The following is a 21856-nucleotide window of genomic DNA, read 5'->3' on the forward strand; positions in this document are numbered from 1 at the left end:
AGGCGCTCTCATGGAATGTACAAGGCAGGATTTGCATAGAGCATTAGTGGGATCATTGATTGATTTTTTCATGTTGCAAGAGAACCACCTCTCAGCAAAGAGGATATCTCAATGATGTACAAAGTTATTGCCACAATAGAATCACACTTATTGGGAAACAATTGTGGGAGTCACAAAGATATGGGCTAGAGTATGCATATATGTTAGGGAGTAGTGGACCCAGTCGGTGTAGGGATGGGGAAACGTAATTCTCAAGAGAGCCATGTTGGTCTTTATAAGAGTGAAGGATGCACTTATTGGTTCGTTGATCACGTATGCCCCCAATGGCCAACAAGACAAGAGATAGTTTGGACTATCCTTGGTGAGTATCTTACCTTAGGTCAATTGGTGTGGATAGTTGGGGGTAACTTTAATATGATGGAGGCTTTAAAGAATAGTAGAGGAAGATGCACAAAAACTATTAGAGGAGGAGAGCAAGCTACCAAGGAGGAGCTCTTATCTCAGATCAATGGTTAGAATCCATGGTTCATAGCAAAGTTTGGTAGATCCGTAGGCTCTCTCTAGTTCTCTAGAAGAGATAGGGTAGTAGGAGGTACTTTCTCTAGGATTGAAAATTTCTATGTGGATGACTACGCTTGCAACAAGGGTGGCCTAATAGGCATCTATGAGAGCGTACAACGGAAGAGAAACATGAACACAGAGAGAAACAAAGAAAGAAAGAAATATATATTAACATCTTCCGAGGCCCTAATTGGCCTACGAGACAAAATCGTGTGCAATGTCGATCATCACTAGGCATCAAAATGTGATGTGCTAGAACTGATATACTATAAAAGAAGCCAAGATGGTGTACAAGACCAAATAGTGCTCGTATAGGGGTACAATGGGAGGATGAGATAGTACATGTCTAGCTATGTAGGAGTACAATGGGACACACACACACACACACACACACACACACACACACACACACAGAGAGCAAAATATGAATGAAGAAAATTGCATCGACCAAAGAAGAATGCTGATGCAAAGGGTATGGATTTATCAGTCCTTGCATGCAACCCACAGCATCAATGAGGGCATCAAATCAAGCTGATGACGATGGTAGCATCAAGCATGGAGAGTCGGAGTGTTGGAGTGTGCACCGGCATATGAAGGAATGAAGACTCGAGAGAGCGTATATCTGCTAAGTGGGAAGGTTTGCTATAAATAGCCAAGAATGCCAAAAACTCGCCAACCTGCACCTGTAGGTGCCATAAATGCTTGCCAACCTTTTAATGCTGGTTGTACTCTAGAGAATGCCAAAAAAATAGCAAGTGGCCACAGAAAAATCCTTGATGGCAAGAACAATGGCCGGCAAATAGAGACAGACTGGAAAAAGAAAAAACTGACCTAGAAATACACACAGGAAGCCAACAACTGAAGGAAATGCGCCTAAAACTGCTAAAGCTCCTATGTCTCCATCAAACTCTGACAGGAGCTCACAACTAGAAGATGACAGATTGACATGACTATCATAGGCAAGCTAACACCCCCTCTCTGATCCTAGGAGTGTCTAAAGACCCAACAACCTCATGTGATGAAGCATAGAATCCTAGGGTAAAGGTTTCCTGAAGAGATTCACTGCATTGTTCGCCATGGGATAGTAGGTCACCGCTAACTCAAAATCCACGATCCGCTCTCACGCATAGTGATACTAAACCTCAATGTGTTTTGTGCAAGCATGAGACATAGGGTCTTTGCCAAAGCTAGAGCACTCTAGTTGTCCACACACAACCCCATAAGTCCAGGCTAGGCAAAGCCAATCTCTACCAACATGCAGCAAAGCCAAACTACCTCCTTAGCTATAGAATAGAATGCATGATACTCTACCTATGTAGAAGAAAGGGCCACAATAGATTGCTTCTTACTGCTCCATGAGATAGCTCCCGATCCAAGGGAGAAGGCATAACCTGTAGTGGACCATCTTGAATTCACATCACCTACCCAGTCAGAGTCACTCCAACCAAAGAGAGTAAACCCCCCTCTATACATAATCCCATAGGATCAAGCCCCATGTAAATAACAATGAACGCACAAGGCCACTCTCCAATGCTCTTGAGTGGGAATCTTCATGAAAGAACACAACAAAGCCACAACAAAAGAAATATCTAGCTGAGTGTGAATAACCCATATGGGAGAGCTAAGAAGACACCTATAATGGGTGGCATTTGTAAGGAGATCTACTACCGAAAGCTTTTGGACTCTTGGTCCATGGGGCATGAAATAGGCTGACAATCAGCCATATCAAACTCTAAAAGAAGCTCAGGTTGGAAAATAAAAATACCATGCGCCATCTGATATATCTCCAATCCAAGGAAGAAGTATAGGATCCCAACATCTATCATGTCAAACTCTTGTCAGTCCAATCAACCACCTGAGTATAGCTCCCTATGATGATAAGATTATCCACATACAATATGATCAAAACACACCTATCACCTTCAACCTGGTCGCATAGGTTGGGGTGATGAGCTAATCGATGGAAGCCATTTTGTGGAAAGAATCATTCAATTTGTTGGTACCAAGCTCTAGGAGCTTGCCTTAGGCCATAGAGGGCCTTTCACAATCTGTAGACATGGTCCTTCTTTCCCTCCACAAGAAAAGTTGGAGACTGGGAAACATAAATCTCCTCCTCAAGGACACCATTCAAGAAGACAAACTTTACGTCCATCTGATAAACAAGCTAGCAGTGGTAAGCTGCAAGAGCCAAGATAGCTCGAATAGTAAACATTCAAGCCCTAGATGCAAAAGTCTCAAAAATAGTCCAAACATGTTCTCTAAGCAAAACCCTAGGCAACAAGCCTAATTTTGTGCTTGTCCAAGGAAACCATTTGCAAGGTACTTGGTCTTATAGACCCACTTCACACCTATCACCTTCTACTGCCATGGACATGAAATCAACTCCCAAGTTTAATTTCGCTCGATAGAATCGAGCTCCTTCTGTATAGCATGACACCAAATATCTTGTGCAAGAACCTCCTCAACCATAGTAGGCTCCTGTCATGAAGAATCTATGACATAAAAACATAGTTCAAACATAGTGAACGATCCCACTAGGCCTATAAGCGAACCGATCTTCGTGGACCAATATAGAAGGAGCAAGAAAGTGAGAAACACCTGAATCTTACATGAGCCACCTATACCAAAGAGAAATCCAAATAGGTTCGTCCTACTACAAGGGAGACTAAGTAGCCTTTGCTATCTGTAATGCACTTGTCTATGGAAGGGAATCCCCCTCACTAAGGGAAGGTAAATTCTCCTCATTTGAAGAAGGCTCCCCCTCTAACGGTTGAGCACCCCTAGAAGACTCCAAAGGGGAGGCTGAAGGGGTAAAAGTACTCCACGAAGAAATAGTCGCATCCGTCAAAGGTGGTAAGGAAGCCGATGTAGAAGGTGAAGGAGGAGGAGGAGCCAAAGACAAAGAAGGGGTGCTAAGAGGCAACTAGGAAGGGACAAGAGGAACTGAGGGTGGGGGAGGGTCACTCGATGATGAAGAATCACCTGCAATAGAACCATCAATAGGATCCTCAGAGGCCACAGCCTCATCGAAGATCACATCTCTACTCACCTCAATCTTTTATATTGTTGAATCGTAGAGCCAATAGCCCTTCATGGTAATGTTGTAGCCCACAAAGATGAGCTTCCTAGACTTTGATTCAAGCTTTGTCTTCCCCTTCTTCTTGTCCACATGGACAAATGCATCAAACACAAAGATGCAAAAGTTAGACACAGAAAGCTTCCTCCCAAAGAAAACATCGTATGGAGTCATGTCTTGTAACGTAGAAGTCGAAGAGCAATTGCTAATGTGAACCACAGTAGCCACCACCTGATCCCAAAGGAAATGAGGAAGACCCCTATGCTCCAACATTGATTAGTGGGCCATCTTAAGTATGGTGTGACTCGCACGCTCCACCACACCATTCTCTGATGGTGTGGTTGGATGGGAATACTCCACCCAAATACCATGATCCTACAAAACTGAGAAAAGAGGTTAGACATAAACTCTCTCAACCATGATTGGCTCATATGCCATGAACTTTGGAAGTAGTTTGCTTCCCTACAAACACCTTCCACTTGCAAAATTAGGAGTACGCCTCGCTCTTGTCCTCCAGAAAATAAGGCCACACACAACGATTGAAATTATCTACAATTAGCATCAAATACTTGGATTTCTCAAGGGAAGTTATGTCCATCAGTCCACAAAGGTTGGTGTGTACCAACTTAAGAGATGTAGAAGCCCTCCTAGTGGCGACCTGTGGATGTAGCTACCTAGGCTGCTTACCCCTCAAACAACTAGGATATAAAGTTTGAATAGGATGGAAATCTAGAAGTCCCTCCACTATCTTCTTCCAAGAAGCTCATCATATAGCATCAATGTTCAGATGACCATAACAAGCATGCCAAGGCAGCCCAAGCTTGTGGGAAGACCTCATGGCTAAGGCTATGAGAGTATAAATCCCACCCTCCTGTGAACCAATCCAAAGAAATGGCACTTGCAGAAGCATCCTCCATGGTCACTACATCTTGTGTAAAGACAACATGGATACCTAGCCATATAAGACCATGAATAGACAATAGGTTAAAACCCAAATCCCATAGATAGAGGACTCTAGTTGAAGAAGAGTGCCATTCTAGCAATAAAGGAATATTCTCCAATCCTTGAATGGGAATGTGGAGTTGTCACCAATGGTGAGACTATGCCCCCTCTGGCACTCATGTCTTGAAGCCAATCTTGTCTATAGGTCTCTGTGAGAAGAGGTCCCCTTGTCCATGAGCCAAGGCTTCTCCTGTGCGGAAGAAGCAAGAGTTGTATCCTCCTTGGCAAAGATATGCACAAAGATACTCTATCGTAGTTGGGGTGGCCTTCGAATCCTTCAAATCCTTCTCTTTCGGCTTCAAATGGGGTTACTTCTACCAACACTTTTCCTCGAGATGAGTGCCCTTCCCATAGTGTGGGCACTTGGCTTCTTCTCCTTCTTCTCATCCCTCTTGCCCTCTTGCTTCTTTTCCTTGGCCTTCTTCTTCTTCTTCTTCTTCTTCCCTCCACCTATACCTACAGCAAATGCCTTGGTGGAGCCATAACCACTGGCCCCAACCTCTCTAAGACGCTCATTATACTCCAAGACAAGCGATGAAAGCTCCTCCTATAAGGGTGCCTCATGGATCCTCAAGGTAATAAGACTAGTGTAGAAGACATCAAACTGAGGAGATGGCACTTGAGTCAAAAGGATCACAGTCATTTCTTCAGAGGGTATCATTCGACCAAGAGAGGCAAGCTCACCTCTCATGTCCTCCATCTTAGTGATGTGCTTCTTCATGGAAGAGGAGTTATCAATACTGAGTATCCGCAACTTCTTCTCAAGGGAATCTTGTGGAAAAACATCATGTTGATACAAAGAAGTTTCTTCCACACTTCTGTCACAGTCTTCAACCTATGAACATGCACAAGGAAAAAATCCTGCAAATTCACAAAGAGAAAGAATCTAGCTCGAGAGTTGAGTCAATCCCATAGGGATGCATGGTCCATAGAAGTCCCATCTGCAAGATCCTCCTTAGGACGGGCATAGGATCAAAAACAAGCTCCCAAAGATCAAAGGTATTGAGTATGCACTCCACCTTACATGACCACAACAAATAGTTTGAATCATCTAGTTTGTCTTCTTTGAGTAAGGAAGGTAAAATAGGCACCTGCACTAAGGGTATCAAGGATGGCATTTTCACTTCTCATCATACAAACAAGATCCAGAGGAGAATTGGGGATCATAGACCTAGATAGCCAAAGCGAAGCCTTATTGGCTAAGCTCATTGTTAGGGCTCTACTTCCAGGTGCAAAGTCTCGAAAGAGACTTCTGATAGGGAGGCTTCAATTGATGAAACTTACACATGGAGGATCACGGCAATCCAGCATTGACTAGATTTTTGAGGAGATCAAGAGTAGAGACTTAGGGAGGATCTCTGAGGCCAAATTTGCAACTGCCATTATCAAAGCATGGAGATCTATATTGTTGGGCCTTCATTAACTTCCCTCGACTATAGCCAAAGAGAAGAGGAGGCAACCTCTCCTCTTCAATCACTATTTGGGAACAAAATCAAGCCACACTCTATCTATTAGATAGAGGACAAACTGATCTTGGGGAGATTCTCTTTACAACTCACTATGTCAATGAGACTAGTTTGCATTCTAGGAGCTACCGCAGGAGACTCAGAGATAGGGACTACAAGGTCTCAAGGGAGCCAAAGCTATGACTAAGGCTCTAATAGAGGGAGCTCCACCAAATTGGAGGACAAATCAAGCCTCAATCAATCTCTTCTCTAGAGGGAACGTTCTTTTAGTGGTCATTGCAACTAACAAAGACAAGATATTCACTTTTATGGTTGAGGAAAATGGCCACCTCCAATGAGAGGACTTTGACCAAAAGACATTCACTCGATGCTCCAAACAAAGGATCAAAGTAGTGGCACGCTACGAGAGAAAGTGGTACATCAACCCAAACCCGACCACCTGCCCAATATATGGATGGAGATGTTGGGCTTATCAGAGGAGGCCTCTACAGAGATTACAATGGGACCTAGGAGAGTGGATGTAGAGGGATCCGTTTCCTGATAGGCCATGTGACATGGCCTCCTTTAGCTACACTACCAAGTTAGGAAGGAGGATTTAAATAGCAAGACCAGAGCACAACCAGATGCTACCTTCTGATGCCACAAAGAGGATAACTTAGACCAATTTCTAGGTGACTTTTGGAGGAGGCTACATGACAACTTAGGACTAGGAAGATATCTCTCTTCATCTGGCTTCTAGTTCATAGGAGCTTAGTAGTTGACAATTGGCTTGGATATGGCAGGGACCTAGTAGCATGTGTGAGGTGCAGTGAGCCAGAGGAGACCCAATGACATGAGTACGATGCTAAAATCATCACACCTATGGAACTGTCCTAGAGCCCAGGATCCTGGACGTATGGAGGAGCACACTCAAAATAATGCATAACAGAGACCACAATGGTGACCTGGGGAGCTGCAGACTGGGTCATAAATAAAGCCCTAGCATGTGGCTATGAGGATTTTTAAGGGATCCTTTCTTTCCCCATCGTTAGATAATATCTAAGCAGGATCCCCGCTTTAGATTACTCACAGGTGCAATAGACCTAAGAATATTGCCATAGATGGGAGATGATTGTTAATACAATAGCTGGGTACATTTAGATAGCGAGGTGTAGTCATATTGTAGACCTTCAAGACATATTCACAGCGGAGACTCTATCAAGAGTTTGGATAGGCAAAAAAACTCCTAATCGCTCACTCCCATCACGTTGCAAGCTGACCCCCCCATCACGTCTGTTCGCGCCCGCCCAAATCAATTGCATCATTGTCAACGCCCACTACGTCAGCTCGCTCCCCCACGCTGAGTCCCCCCCCCCCCCCCCCCGCCCCGTCGGCTCACGACAACCCGCCCCGATGGCTCGCGACAGCCCACCCCACCTATCCGTCTTTCCCCCCCGCCCGCCATGCTATCCCCGCCATACCCACCCCCTGCCCTGCTCCCCCCCCCCCCCCCCCCCCCCGGCACGCTGCCTCCATCAGCGATCTCAGTTTCGTCCGCAGTGTCCAACACCCCCCCCTCGCCATTGTTCCCCCCCACCCTCCTATTGCTCCCTCTCCTGTAGCAACTTCCCCCCCTCGGGTAGCACCGCGACATGATTGGTATTTTTCTCAGAAGGGTCACGCAATGGAAACCTCTGGTTAGACGCCGGCGCACTCAACGAGTGCCCCCAGTCAAACACCTTGCGTGTCGTCCTCTCTGAGGAGCAGCTCTTAGCTGTCCAAGCTAAGGAGTTGGAGCTAAAGGAAACCGCGATTCATGCTCACATAGTAGAACATTCCCCAGCCAGGGGGCCCAGCTTCGGGACTGGCTTCACTCCACGCTGCGCATCGGCACAGCGCAGATCCTGGAGACGGTCCTAATGGGCCAAGGGATCTTCATGGTCAGGCTCAGTTCTGCAGACGCAGCTCGCGAGTTACTTACCGCTTCACACTATGTGTCCACGAAGGGGGTCATATACATGGTCCATTGGTATAGTAGCTTTACTTTGGAGGCATTTGCACTCCACAACAGGTTTCTTTGGCACACCCGGTCACCCTTCTTTTCCTCAGCCTGGCGATAGAGTATCGCCAGTTGGTAGAAGACTTTGGACGGCTCTTCGGCACTGTCCTTTCCGTGTCTTTCGCAGATGCAATGACAACAGCAGGAGTCCCAAAGGTACAAGTAGCAGTGAAAGAGATCAAGAATATCCAAGAGTTCCTAGAGATTGAGGCGGGCGGGCACTCCTTTAGGCAGTAGGTCATTGTGACGGGGCAGCCAGGGCTTGCGCTGCCACGACTTTGGGCATCAGGCAGTAGTTTGTACATGTTTAGGAGCCGAGGCGGCTCCGCCAACAGGCCCGTAGGTGGATGCTAATGGCTTAACATGGGTCCAGAGACTACAGAGAGAGAGACCGCAAGGGGGGGCACAGCCAGCTCCTCAGACCCAGCCTCAATAGCAGGGAGAAGGTAGGCGAGCATCGCCCCCTCGACAGAGCACTCCACAACCCCCCGTGCCCGCCCCACCTGGTAGGACCGCAGTCCCCCCACATCCACCACCCGCACCACAAACTACCCAACCCGAGTTCCCATAGCCCCCACACCCACATCCCATGTCCCCCCCTCCCACTGACCTTCGCCCACAACCCCCCCTTTCCATGCCTTTCCAGGGGCCACCACCGCCCCCCATACCCATCGTGCACCTCTGTCCATCCCACCATCCCTCAATCCTCATCCCCCCCACCACCTCCCCTATCGAGCACCCCCCCCTGATCCGCACCCGGTTCAGGTGATCCTCCCCAGACCCAACCCCCCTCCTCGCACAGGAGGTGATGAGCCGCATACGCCAACATCCTCCTCGCACCAGCAGTCTTCCCCCTTCCATATACCCACCAGCTCATTCGCGCCTACCACGCGTCACACTTTTCTGAGATAGGCACAAATATTGCCACAGGAGTTCTTCCGCAATGGCCCATGGTCCTACGTGAGAGTTGCCGAGCGCGGAGAGTTCCCACTATCTCTAGAGGTGGGGATCTTCGTGGTTTGTAAGTCAAGGAGGGGCAAGGTCCATCTCCTAGCACCATCGAATGGACCAAACTACGCCTTTTTTCTTCAGTCCTCTCACTTAGGGGAGTGGACAACTACACAAATAGAGGAAGAGTTGAAGAGTCAGGTGGTAGACCACATCTCCCAGTGGATGGGAGAAAAAGGACTAGCACTATTTGCACAGCAGTGGCCTGGTTGCATGATGGACATTAACTGGTGGGCTGGTGCCGAGGTCCCACACTTAAGCATTATCTTTCGAGCCCCTCCACAGTGGAGAGCTCTAAGGGATGTGATCGAGTGGCCCCTGGCACAAGTGGCCTATTTCTACCAGTGTACAAAGTCACAACTCTCAGCATGGCTGATAGATGCATTGATAGTACCACCTAGAGCATCTATCACCCCTATGGCCCGGCCAAGGGTCACCATGGGGGACTGGAGTTCGCCGTCCAGACCGGCAGCAAAGCATACTTACAGGCCTCATAGCTTCTCCTCCTCATCAGCAGCCTCCACACTGAACAGATGCCTGTTCGATCAGAGTCACAGGTTTTCCCATAAGCTTACACCTTGCATCCTGGAATGTGAATAGTCTCCACTACAATGGAGCACGTGGTTCCAAGAAGTTGATTGTTCGGCACAAGCTACAGCCTGCCCTTGCCGGACGGATCGACATCTTACTTCTACAGGAGCACAAGCTCACCCCCACCTAGGTCCAATGGGTAGGGAAGGTACTTCTGGGCAGCTCGCACACTTACTGGGAACATGCCATAGGTGCCCACGGCAGGAGTGGAGACGTATGCACCTCTATTGGCCCGAGTCTCACCGCCTGTGTACGAGATCACGGGACAATAGTGGCAAGGAGGGTTCTATGGATCAGATTGGATATTGGGGACTCGTGCCTTGGAGTCCTCAATGTCTATGCCCCTACGGAGGCTAGGACACGCAGCAGGTTCTGGGTGGAGATCCCGGATGGACTCCCAGAGGTGGCCTCCTGGATCATTGGAGGAGACTTCAACAACCTGGAGGCTTTAGAGGACTAGTAGGGCAAAGGGGAGACCGATCACCTTATTGTCAGTGGCTTATAAAAACTGGCAAAGATGATTGGTAGGCAACTACGCATCGTGCTTCCAGACATCATCCATGACACACAGACAGGCTTTGTCCAAGATAGGAGCATCCTAGACAATGTATTTACCTTCTTTGAGAGGCGACACAGTGGACTCAGCACAGTGGACAAAGACTGGCCGTACTACTCTTGTGAGGTTGGGATTCCCCCAGGTTTGGATTCGCAAGGTCTCCGCCCTTTACAGATCAGCGACCAGCAAGATTCTCGTAGGCAGAAGGCAAGGGGAGGAGTTTCAGCCGGAGAGATTGGTTCGACAGGGCTGTCCCCCTAGTCCCATACCTGTTTCTACTCTTTGTAGAGATGATGTCTCACTTCCTCACGTCACGTGTGAGTGGATTACGCGGCCTCCGACTTCCAGTGAGAGAGGAGACTGAGTTGTTAAACTCAAAGTATGCAGATGATACAGCACTCTACATAGAGGACGATGAGTTGATGTTGGAGAGAGTGAGGCTGGCCCTTAACGTATTCTGTTCTGCAGCGGAAGTGAAAATCAACTGGCGAAAGTCGGTTGGTTTCCTCACAGACCCAGACTCTAGCTTGGAGTGGGGCATCCACCTGGCATTTAGATGGGTGAGCAAAGGGCAGACTGTCCGGTACCTAGGGTGTTGGGGATTTCACTCACGCCTCACTTACGCCTACGCTCACATTGGAGTGTCAGTGATCAGTAGGACACTGGGGCACTTTTTACTCTCGGTAAGAGAGGTTTTTTCCCCCAGACTTATGGTATTATTTCCTACGTGATTATGACACACACTTATGGGCACTTACTGTGTTCGGGTGTGAACACCCCCCTACAACCCTAAGGTTTAAGGGTTGTACCTTGTACTTTCAGCTTTGCACTCTTTCAATCTATTGCATTGGGTGTTGTGCTTCAATCTCTACTGTCTACTGCTTTCTGTGCTGAGCTTCAATCTTGCCATCCTCTCTCACATTTGGTATCAGAGCATTGGTTCTGCTCTGCTCTACTCAGCTCAGATTCAGCTCAGCTTTGCTCAACCTCTGGGAGCTTCTGCTCAGGTCTCAAGTTCTTGCTCTGCGCCCAGCCAGCTTTGTCAGGCTGCATCACACAGCCCATAAGTTTCCTCGATGCTGCCTGTTCTTGAAAGGGCAACCCGCCAGTCTGCTGTATGTCAGCTGACTGCCAGCTCCGTCAGCAATAACCAGCGCCAGAAGCGCTGCCTGCAACACCTGTGTGCCACTCTGGGAGCCCACCAGCCTACCTGTACCTGCAGCTACGCCCCTGACCAGCGAACCCACCTGACACTTCCTGTTCGCCCGTCGACTGCGCCCCATGCTGTTCGTCACGATAGCCAACGTCCGTCTCAGTCGCCAGCTCTCCTCTGCGCCGCCCAACAACAGCTTTGTCAGCTACGATGCCCCAGACATCTGATCCCTGCACCGCCACGCCAGCTCGCCTGTGATGTCAGCAACGTTGACCACTCCCACACCCACCTGTCGTCAGCGACGATTCATTGTTTCCAAGGTAATTTTTAAATCTTTTTTATACCTTCTTTCTACCAGAATTAGTTTCTAGAAGAGAGGATTCCCACTACACAGGCACAGAATTCAAAATACGTGTCAAGGACACGGTCAATGCAAATTTCTGGGCATATTCATAAAAAATTTGGGGCTTTTATGTTTGCTGGGAACATTGGCATACGCACTGCAATTACAGTCACTGACAGACTGTTTTGTCAAACCTGAGGCAAGCAAATTTTGGGGATTTTTCTGGTACAATGTTGCTGAACATTGATTGCACGTTGGACTACGTGCATAGCAGACAATTTTGATAGAGTGCAACTCTATACACTAATTGCAGAAAGTTATTTCCTGCAATTTTTGGAAATTTTCAGATTTCCAGTGAAGTTCTGCTTCGACATTGCTCTTTGCATTTTTTTTGGTAATTGAAAAATCATGGAAAATCAAGGAGGAGATGTTTTCACCTATGTATCCAAGGAGGACAGATTGGATGGAAATAACTATTCACTTTGGTCCTTCATGATTAAGAATGTACTTGTGGCCAAAAATCTTTGGGATTATGTCAGTGGAGAAGAAGCTCGACCTGAAGTTGTGGCTCCAGCTACTCCTCCTCCAGGAGGACGTACACCACGGGCACCTCAGCCTGCTCCACTTCAGCCACTTGCCCAAAGAATAGCAGCTCAAAAAGCATGGGATACAAGGAATGCACAGGCTTTGTCACTGATTGTATTGGCAGTTCAGCGGTCAATCATCCCCCATTTTCAAACATCAACTTCTTCACGAGAAGCTCGGCTAACTTTGGAGCAAATGTTTGCAAGCAAGAATGAGACTCACATCTCTTTCTTAAAGAAAGAGCTGGTGACGTTGAAAATGGATGAAGGTGATTCTATTCAGGATCACTTGAACAATTCGAATACATAGATGATATCTACCACTTTGAACTCATTACCTCCTTCGTACTTGGATTTTCATACGTCCTTAAACCTCACCATGAGGATTGCCGCGTAGCCATCACTTTTCTTTAGTTAGTCAGTTTGCTTCTAAAGGAGGAGCAAACACGGAGGAATAGTGGTGTGGATGCTATAGCCTCTGAGCACGCTTTTATGGCTAGACAGAATGGCAAAGGCAGCCAAGTGAAAAATGCTCCGCAAAGTTCTGGGACTTCTAGCACATCACAAGCAAACAAAAAACAAGGGGGCACGCAAGCCAAAAAGGGAAAACGTCATTATTGCAAGAAGCCGGGCCACTATATCACTGAGTACAGAAAGCGCATTGCCAAAGAGAAGAAAAAGGAGTCAAAAATGTTTGTTTCTGATGCTCCTTCCACTGCTACTGAGTCCGCATCCTTTGTTGCAGACAAGGGACTATTGTTTTTAACATGCAGTTATGACACCTCTTGGGCAGATCGAGCATTCAACTCTACTGAGAATGCAGGCACTTGTTTTTTGACAGTGCTGCTTCTAGGCATATTACATCTCACAAAGATCTATTTGCATATGTTCATGCAGCTCCAGTTGGCAAGTCTGTACAGTGTGCCAACAATGCATCATACCCTGTTAGAGGTATTGGGGAGATTGTGCTCACAGCCCTTGATGGCTTTATTCTCCGCCTACAGGATGCTTTATTTGTGCAAGGCATAAAGAAGAATTAGCTTTCTATCTCTTCTTTGGCACATTGTGGATTACAGGTCACATTTAATGATGACCGATACATGGTGAGAGACAAAGAACACGTGACTTTGGTCTTGATAGACACTTTATGTCATGGGTTATACGAGTTGGATGCTCTTTCAGTTGATCAGTCAACGTATTTGACATCCACTCTTACTCCTGCTATGGTACAGGCAGAGTTATGGCATGCTAGGATGGGACATGTGCACTCTGGCAACTTGATGCTCTTACAACGTACGCAGATGCTAGATGGATTACCTCTACTAGAGAGACCTCCTAAGCACTTGTGCGAAGGATGTATTTTGGAAAAAATGCATCGTTTTTCATTTCTCCGTGATGTTGCTTTTAGAGCAAGAGCCAGGTTGCAGTTAGTGCATTCAGATGTATGTGGATCTATGCAAACAAAGTCATTGGGAGGATGTTACTATTTTGTGTCTTTTATTGATGACTTTACTCGATTTTGTTGGGTTTACTCTTTGGTCAAAAAATTGGAAGTGTATAATGCATTCTTGGCTTTTATTGCACTTGTTGAAAACCAGTCTGGTTGTAACATTAAGACTCTCCGTTCGGACCGAGGGGGGGAAAACATGTCCTCTATGCCGAATTCCTTTTTGAAGCAAAAGGGCATTGTCCATCAGTACACTACTGCTTATACTCCACAATAGAATGGGGTTGCAGAGAGAAAGAATTGGTCACTCATGGAGATTGGCTAGATATATGCTAAAGGCAAAGAGCTTACCTCACAGTTTTTGGATGGAAGCCGTCATGTGTGCTTGCCATGTTTTGAACAGATGCCCCACCAAAGCATTGAAGAAAATTACACCTTTTGAGTCTTGGAACAGCCGGAAACCTTCTGTTGGACACTTTCGTACTTTGGGTGCCTTGCATATGCACATATTCCAAAGGTACTCAAAAAAAAGTTGAATAACAAGGCTGTTAAATGCATTTTTATGGGATATAGCAGTGAGAGCAAAGGCTACAGACTTTATGATTCTGTTTCGAGAAAGGTGTTTGTCAGTAGGGATGTACTATTTGATGAAAAATCAGAATTGTCCTTGGCTGGTTTAGATACATATCAGGCTGCCCATGATGTATTTGAAGGGCTGCTGCCCATTACATTTGGTGATTCAGCTGGAGTTTCAGCAAGTGAACTCAATGTTCAGCCAGCTACTCCTTCGGGAAATGCAGAAAATCAACCATTGGCTGATCTGAATATTCAGCAAAGTGCTGAAACTGAAATTCAGTAAGAGCTTATGCACAGTCAGGAGGCAAGACAAATGCCTAGATGGTATTTACAGACTATGAAAGATAGTCATCTGGATGCACTCATGGCTAGTCGTACTAGAAGGCAAGCTCATATGCATGATACTGCACATACCATGGAGTTTGTTATGGCAGCAAGCACCCTTGATGAAGAAAAGCCTGAATGTTTTGAAGATGCACAACAGAGTGTGCATTGGATGGCAACAATGAAAGCTGAATTGGATTCTATCACTAAGAATCAAACATGGGATTTGGTGTCTTTGCCATTTGGGAAGAAAGCCATTGGAACAAAATGGGTCTACAAGCTGAAACGGAATGCAGATGGATCCATTGATAAATACAAGGCAAGGCTTGTAGCCAAAGGCTATGCACAGAAGAAAGGCATAAACTATGAGGAGACATTTGCTCCTACTTCCCATATGACGACCATCAGGTCTATGGTTGCTTTGGCTGCTCATTATGGATGGACTGTGCATCAGTTGGATATTAAAACTGCATTTTTACATGGGGAACTTCATGAGGAAGTATATGTACAGCAGCCCATTGGTTTTGCAGTTGAGGGCTTGGAACACTTGGTCTGCAAGCTAAAAAAAGTGTTGTATGGTTTGAAACAAGCTCCTAGAGCTTGGTATGCAAAGATAGATGCTTTCTTGCTTAGCCAAGGGTTCATAAACAGCTCATCTGAGTCTACCCTTTACATATGTAAAGAGGGGGGATCCATGCTGATCATTTGTCTTTATGTTAATGATCTCTTACTAACAGGGACACATGCTGATCAAATTTCAACATTTAAACAAAGTTTGCAGCAAACTTTTGACATGTCAAACTTGGGGCCTTTGCATTATTACTTAAGCATTCAGTTTTTATACATGATGCTAGAGGTATTGGGTTATCACAATCAAGATACATTGGTAAACTTCTTGAGAAGTTTGGCTTACAGGATTGCAAGCCAATTTGTACTCTAATGGAACCTGGACTTAAACTATCATTACATGATGACAGTGATTTGTTTGATATACACACATATGCTCCAGTAGTTGAATGTCTTATTTACTTATGCAACACTAGGCCAGACATACAGTTTGCAATTTCAACCCTGAGCAGATATATGCATCAGCCACGCATGTCACATTGGCAAGCTGTTAAGCATGTTTTCCGTTATTTGCAGGGTACTAGATCTCTTGGATTGCTTTATGCCAAGGGGGGACCACTGCACTTACATGCTTATAGTGATTCTGATTGGGCTGGTGATTATGATTCACGTCACTCCACTAGTGGCAATTGTCTCTTTCTTGGCTCGTCTTGCATATCTTGGCTTAGCAAGAAACAGTCCACTGTTGCCACATCGTCATGTGAAGCTCAATACAAGGCAGCTTTCACTACCACAATTGAATGCGTATGGATTAGACGATTGCTTGATGATTTGGATGTCTCTGTTACGGAGCCTACTCCTTTGTTCACTAAGAGTCAGAGTGCCATTGCAATGGCACGGAACCCAGTGTTTCATACACGCATGAAACACATTGAGATACATTATTACTTTGTCAAAGAGAGGCTACATGGAGGTGATATCAGCCTTGTCTATTGTCCTACCACCAGTAATGTGGCAGACATCTTCACCAAAGCTCTTCCTCGTGACAAATTTGAAGCATTTCACCATGCTTTAAATCTGATCTCCTTTGGTGGTGGATGATCCTTGTACTCTTAATCACTCTTCACTCCAGGGGGGTTTGTTGGGTATTTCACTCACGCCTCACTTACGCCTATGCTCACATCGGAGTGTCGGTGATCAGTAGGACACTGGGGCACTTTTTACTCTCGGTAGGAGAGGTTTTTTTCCCCAAACTTATGGTATTATTTCGTATGTACTTATGACACACACTTACGAGCACTTACCGTATTCGGGTGTGAATACCCCCCTACAACCCTAAGGTTCAAGGGTTGTATCTTATACTTTCAGCTTTGCACTCTTTCAATCTATTGCATTGGGTGTTGTGCTTTACTCTCTACTGTCTACTGCTTTCTGTGCTGAGCTTCAATCTTGCCGTCCTCTCTCACATAGGGTTCCAGGTGGAACTTGACATCACTCATGCCCAACAGTTTCTTCCTATCCTTGATTCTATTCGGAGGAAACTAACCTACTGGAGCACGGCTCGCCTCTCACTAGCCGGCCGAGCCCTTGTGGTTAACCAGGTCCTCCTAGCAACGGCCTGGTACATCGCCTCATGTTGGTGCTTCTCCTCATCATGCGTAGTGCAGCTTCGCTGCCTAGTGCGGAACTTCCTGTGGTCAGGGTTAGATGGTTCCAAGGATTCCAGGGCCAAGGTGGCGTGGGTGACCATCATACGGTATCGGTTAGAGGGAGAGCTTGGGATCATTGACCCAAAGTATTAAAGTATGGCCCTCTTAGGCAAGCTAATTGTCCGCGGCCTCACACCAAGCGGGCAGACCTGGAAAGTCTTATTGCAAGAGGGCCTTCAGGACTGTAGACCGAGGCTTGGCGGTGAGTGGAGGCCATCCCTGAGATGGATCTTCACGTCAGCCCAGATCACCCGCCCTAGATTGCCTTTCCTACGCAGCTTACTCTGCGTGTAGCATAAGGCCCTAATCTAGAACCCCCCAAGCTACCAGGAGGAGATAGACCGTCAATCGGTGATTTGGAACCCCCAAGTCAAAGATTGGGTAGGGGCACAGATCGGAGAGCGCCCCCACATCCAGTGGGCTGGTTGGGAAGCTGGCATGGCTCGTACCATCAGGACATGGTGGGAGGTGTACAGGTTGGCGGACGAGGAGGTGTTGCAGCGAGTATCAGGCTGCTAGAGAGGAGTGGAGTTGAGGAGAAGGGAGATTGACGCAACAATACCTCTGGAGTGGCTTTTCCGTTGTCACTTCATGCGCTCTTGGGGCGGCCAAGACCTGTTTTTCGTGATGCAGGCAGACAGCCCCAGTTGGCGATACACCCCCCGTGGCTTCTTGCCCCCATCCCCCCCAGACCGCCTTGAGAGGTTTGTATACATGATGTATTTATGACTTTGCATCAGCTCCACCTAGTCTGTTGAGCATGAGCACTCTATTGTAATCAGCTTTTTTGAGTAATATAATCAGCCACATTTTACTTGGAAATAAAAAGAGTTTGGATAGAGATCATCCGCACTCTTTATGGGAGATGGTAGAGGATGCAGGGCAGTTTTGAGAGGATGCGGATGAGAAGAGAGGCCTTCTTGTGGACCTGGAACTTGGGCATTTTTTTTCCATACTTCCCCTCAAGAGATTTGGCATTACAGCCCACCAAATTGGTGTTCACACAACCACCGTATTTTTATGTACTTAGCTACTCTTTACAATGTTCCTTGTACTTTGTATTTTGCCTCAATTTTTTTCTCCGAGGTGTTATTAACAGAATTTTCTGTTCTCCAAACAAACAAATCCAAAAAAAACAAAAAACAAAACAAAGGGCTTAATAGGCAAACTTTGTGATATGATAGTCAGTGTTTAGTTCAATGGTGACCATTTATCTCCTATCCCATTTTGCTCCTTGCCCTGCTTTCGGACTGCCATCCTCTATTTCCTCTGTCACCTTTTATTTTTTCCAAGAAAAGAAGATCCTATTAATAACACATTGGAAAAAACTTGATGTATAAATACAAAGTACAAAAGGTCTTGTTAAGGACTACTAAGTACATCTTGGCACTCCTTGGAACCACACACAAACCCCCTTCCTCCATCCACCATCTCCTCTCGGCTAGATTGCATCAGCCCTTTACACAAGCTCAAGTCTACCACACTCAATCTGATTGCATTGTACTGTCCATACTTGAATAGCTACTTGGACTTGTACTTGGAGGCAACTAATATTCTTTACATGAAGAGGCATAAGATGAAAGAAAATCCAAATCACTGTAGAATGAAACATCTAGTTTACTATGTTTCCTGCCATTGCTTTTCTTTTCTTTACACTGCATTTCATAACGAAGTAAAATGGTCCTAAACTTTCACTCTAGACAAAAAATCATTAATTGTTGAGTACAAGCACACCCATACATGCACAATCACAAGCACTAGTTTCCACACCAAAGTTTTCTGACCTTACCATTTTCAGGATCGTAATACCTCTCAATGAGAGAGATGATTGTACTTTTACCAGATCCACTGCCTCCCACTAATGCAAATGCTTTTCCTGCAGGAATCTCCAACGATATATTTTTCAGAACTGGCACATCAGGTCGAGATGGATAACTAAAACAGACATTTTTCAGGCTTATCGTTCCAATAATAGAGGATAATGTTTCTCCCTGCTCCCTGTTCTGAATTAGTGGTTTCCTGTTGATAATGGAAAAAATACTGAATACTGATAATCTAACTTCTTGTAAGCTCTGAAGGGACTGGATAGCAAATTGCAATGCTCTGCAAAAGATAAGTACACATTAAGGTAAGAGTTTCTTATTTTCTCCCCTTCCCTTTTTTCAGAGTTAAATTTATTCTATAAATTGAAATAAGCCCTGTTAAAGATAGATTTAAAAGCGAAAGAACGTTGCTGATGAGAAGTAGCTATGCACTTCAACAGGCTTCCTCATAGATAGACATGATATGGATAACCATTTCTCAGTTTTCTGTAAAGTCATACACTCTATCTAAACAGTCTACCCAGCTGGTAATTTCTTACGATAAGAAAGGATTGATTTCAACATGATTTTTGACATACATCTAGCAAAAGAAATCATTGACTAAGCAAGGCAAGTACTTTTGTTTCCAAGAAAATTAATTTCTATTAAAACGCATCAGTAATAAACCTAAAGCAAAAGAATCATGACTTTTGACTCACCTCTACCAAAATAATTGACTGACTGAGAAATGGAAGTACTTGTGTTCCAAGAAAAGTAATTTCTAATCAAACACATCAGCAACAAACCTTAAGACAAAAATACAATAAACTCCCGTATAAATTACAACATAGGGATGTAGACATGTACCTCGTAGGCTGGCCACTCTCAAGGCAGACTGTCTAATACAAGGGTTCAATTAGTTACCAAGAAGGTTGTTGATAATGCTATATCTTGTCAAATGCTCCAAGGCAGAAGAAAATGTCAAAATCTCAAGTAGCAATAAAGGCATCTCACTCCTTCTCATGTACTTAGAATCCTTGAGGATTCTCTTTCCATTGGTCATTCACAAAATAGCAACCTTTCTTGATTGGGAAACAAGGCCATGACATCATTGGAGGATCTAGGCTATTGTCTCTCACCACAGCTAGACAATCTTGAGGGGATGCATTTCATTGAACTCTATCACAGTGTCATTGATATCCCTTCAGCATAACCCCATGATGGATCCTTTTATACGGTAGAAGAGCTATAAGATCTCGTAAGCTGCCAAGGTATCATCATCTTGGTTTTGTGAGTGCACACTGTGGAAAACAATAAAGCACAGAGATAGAAGAACACAGATGATGAAGGAAACAAACAATGAACTGAAAGCAAAGAAGGCTGAATGTAAGTCCTGTGTAGTCATTGCCATGACAGTGATATGAAACTTGCAAGACTGCAAAGACAAGAGAGAGAAGATCTGACTGAGGAGAGAGAAGAGGGGAGAGAGGAGATGACAATGATGGCTGGAGAAGAAGTGTGACAGAAGAATGACCACAAATAGCTGAACCAGCAGAAGGGAAAGAAGGCTGACCAAAATGTGATAATGGAGCAGGAGGGTGAACCTATATATATAAGGATCAATGCTAAAATTGACTGACCAATCAAGGTACAGGTCAGACCTGCTCAAAAACCATCCCACTGCAACAAATGCACTGATCTGAATTCCCACATGATGTCCGTTCTGCTGGAAAGCACTGCCCAGCCTGCACTAGCCACGAAATGCAGACGAAGAGAAATGACTGCTGCTAGGGTGCCACGTGGCATCCTAATCACACAGTGGGAAGGCCTAAAAAGGCCATGAAGAAGCTAGAGAATGCAACACACAAAACTGAGATCTGTTTGGGGATGGATACCAAGTCACTGGCCCAAGCAGATGACAATAGCAAATAGCTATCGAAGGCCACAAATAGCACTCCTTCCAAGGATGGATATCAAGAACCCAAGGGCATGAGATGGGCATGCTAGAAGCAAGGAAGGGTGTTTCAGAAAACAAGAAAAGCAGCTACTGTGTGCCATCAAGGCCTTGTGAAAACAGAAAACCCCAAAAGAGCTCCTCGCAATCCTGAGAATCTCCCTTTGAAACTGAAAGAAGGGCCATGAAATCCACAACCAAATCACCCATGTGGGTATCTCCCTCTCACATAGGGAGTCTAGAGATTAAATTAATCCTACGAGCTCATCTAGTTGCAAAAAGGCCTTATAAGATGTCTATTCCCCAAGCCATTGAACTAAATGAACAACTCATGCAACTATTAGAACAAGGATTTATACGACCTAGCAACTCACCTTGGGGTGCTCCCATACTCTTCCAAAAGAAGAAAGGATGGGACCTTAAGGCTCTACATTGAATATTGCACATTGAATCAGATAACTATCTATGACAGGGTGAGAGGATTGAAGCTCAGTTGAGAGTGCAGTAGACAGTGTGGAAAGTTTAGCACGACACCCAATGCGAAATAGTTTGAAAAAGTGTAAACTGAAAGTATAAGGTACAACCCTCAAACCTTAGGGTTGTAGGGGGTGTTCACACCCGAACACAATAAGTGCCCATAAGTGTGTAACATAAGCACATATGAAAGAAGACAATAAGTTTGGGGGGAAAAACCTCTCATACCGAGAGTAAAAAGTGCCCGAGTGTCCTATTGATCACTGACACTCCTGTGTGAGCGTAGGCGTGAGTGAAACCCAACAAATCCCCTTGGAGTGAAGAGTGATCAAAAGTACAAGGATCATCCACCACCAAAGAAGATCAAATTTAAAGCATTGCCGAAATGCTTCAAATTTGTCATGAGGAAGAGCTTTGGTGAAGATGTTTGCCACATTATTGGTGGTAGGACAATAGACAAGGCTGATATCACCTACACGTAGCCTCTCTCTGACAAAGTGATAATGTATCTCAATGTGTTTTGTGCGTGCATGAAACACTCGGTTCCGTGCCACTGCAATAGCACTCTAACTGTTAGTGAACAAAGGAGTAGGCTCCATAACAGAGACATCCAGATCATCAAGCA

The 21856-nt window shown here is 45.5% G+C and overlaps 1 protein-coding gene across 2 annotated transcripts in view; it reads right to left on the reverse strand.

The window, feature by feature from the left end:
• LOC148020972 (ABC transporter B family member 19-like) overlaps positions 1–21856 on the reverse strand; it is a 174099-nt gene that overhangs the window by 61284 nt on the left and 90959 nt on the right. For both annotated transcript variants that reach the window (XM_087698809.1, XM_087698810.1), the window contains one exon: positions 18791–19104. In XM_087698809.1, coding sequence (XP_087554935.1) covers positions 18791–19104 — 314 coding nt within the window. The remainder of the gene's footprint in view (positions 1–18790; positions 19105–21856) is intronic.

This window comes from Lygodium microphyllum, chromosome 18 (genome assembly GCF_053477565.2).
Source record: "Lygodium microphyllum isolate KBCC chromosome 18, Lygodium_microphyllum_v1.1.10, whole genome shotgun sequence".
NCBI lineage: Eukaryota > Viridiplantae > Streptophyta > Polypodiopsida > Schizaeales > Lygodiaceae > Lygodium > Lygodium microphyllum.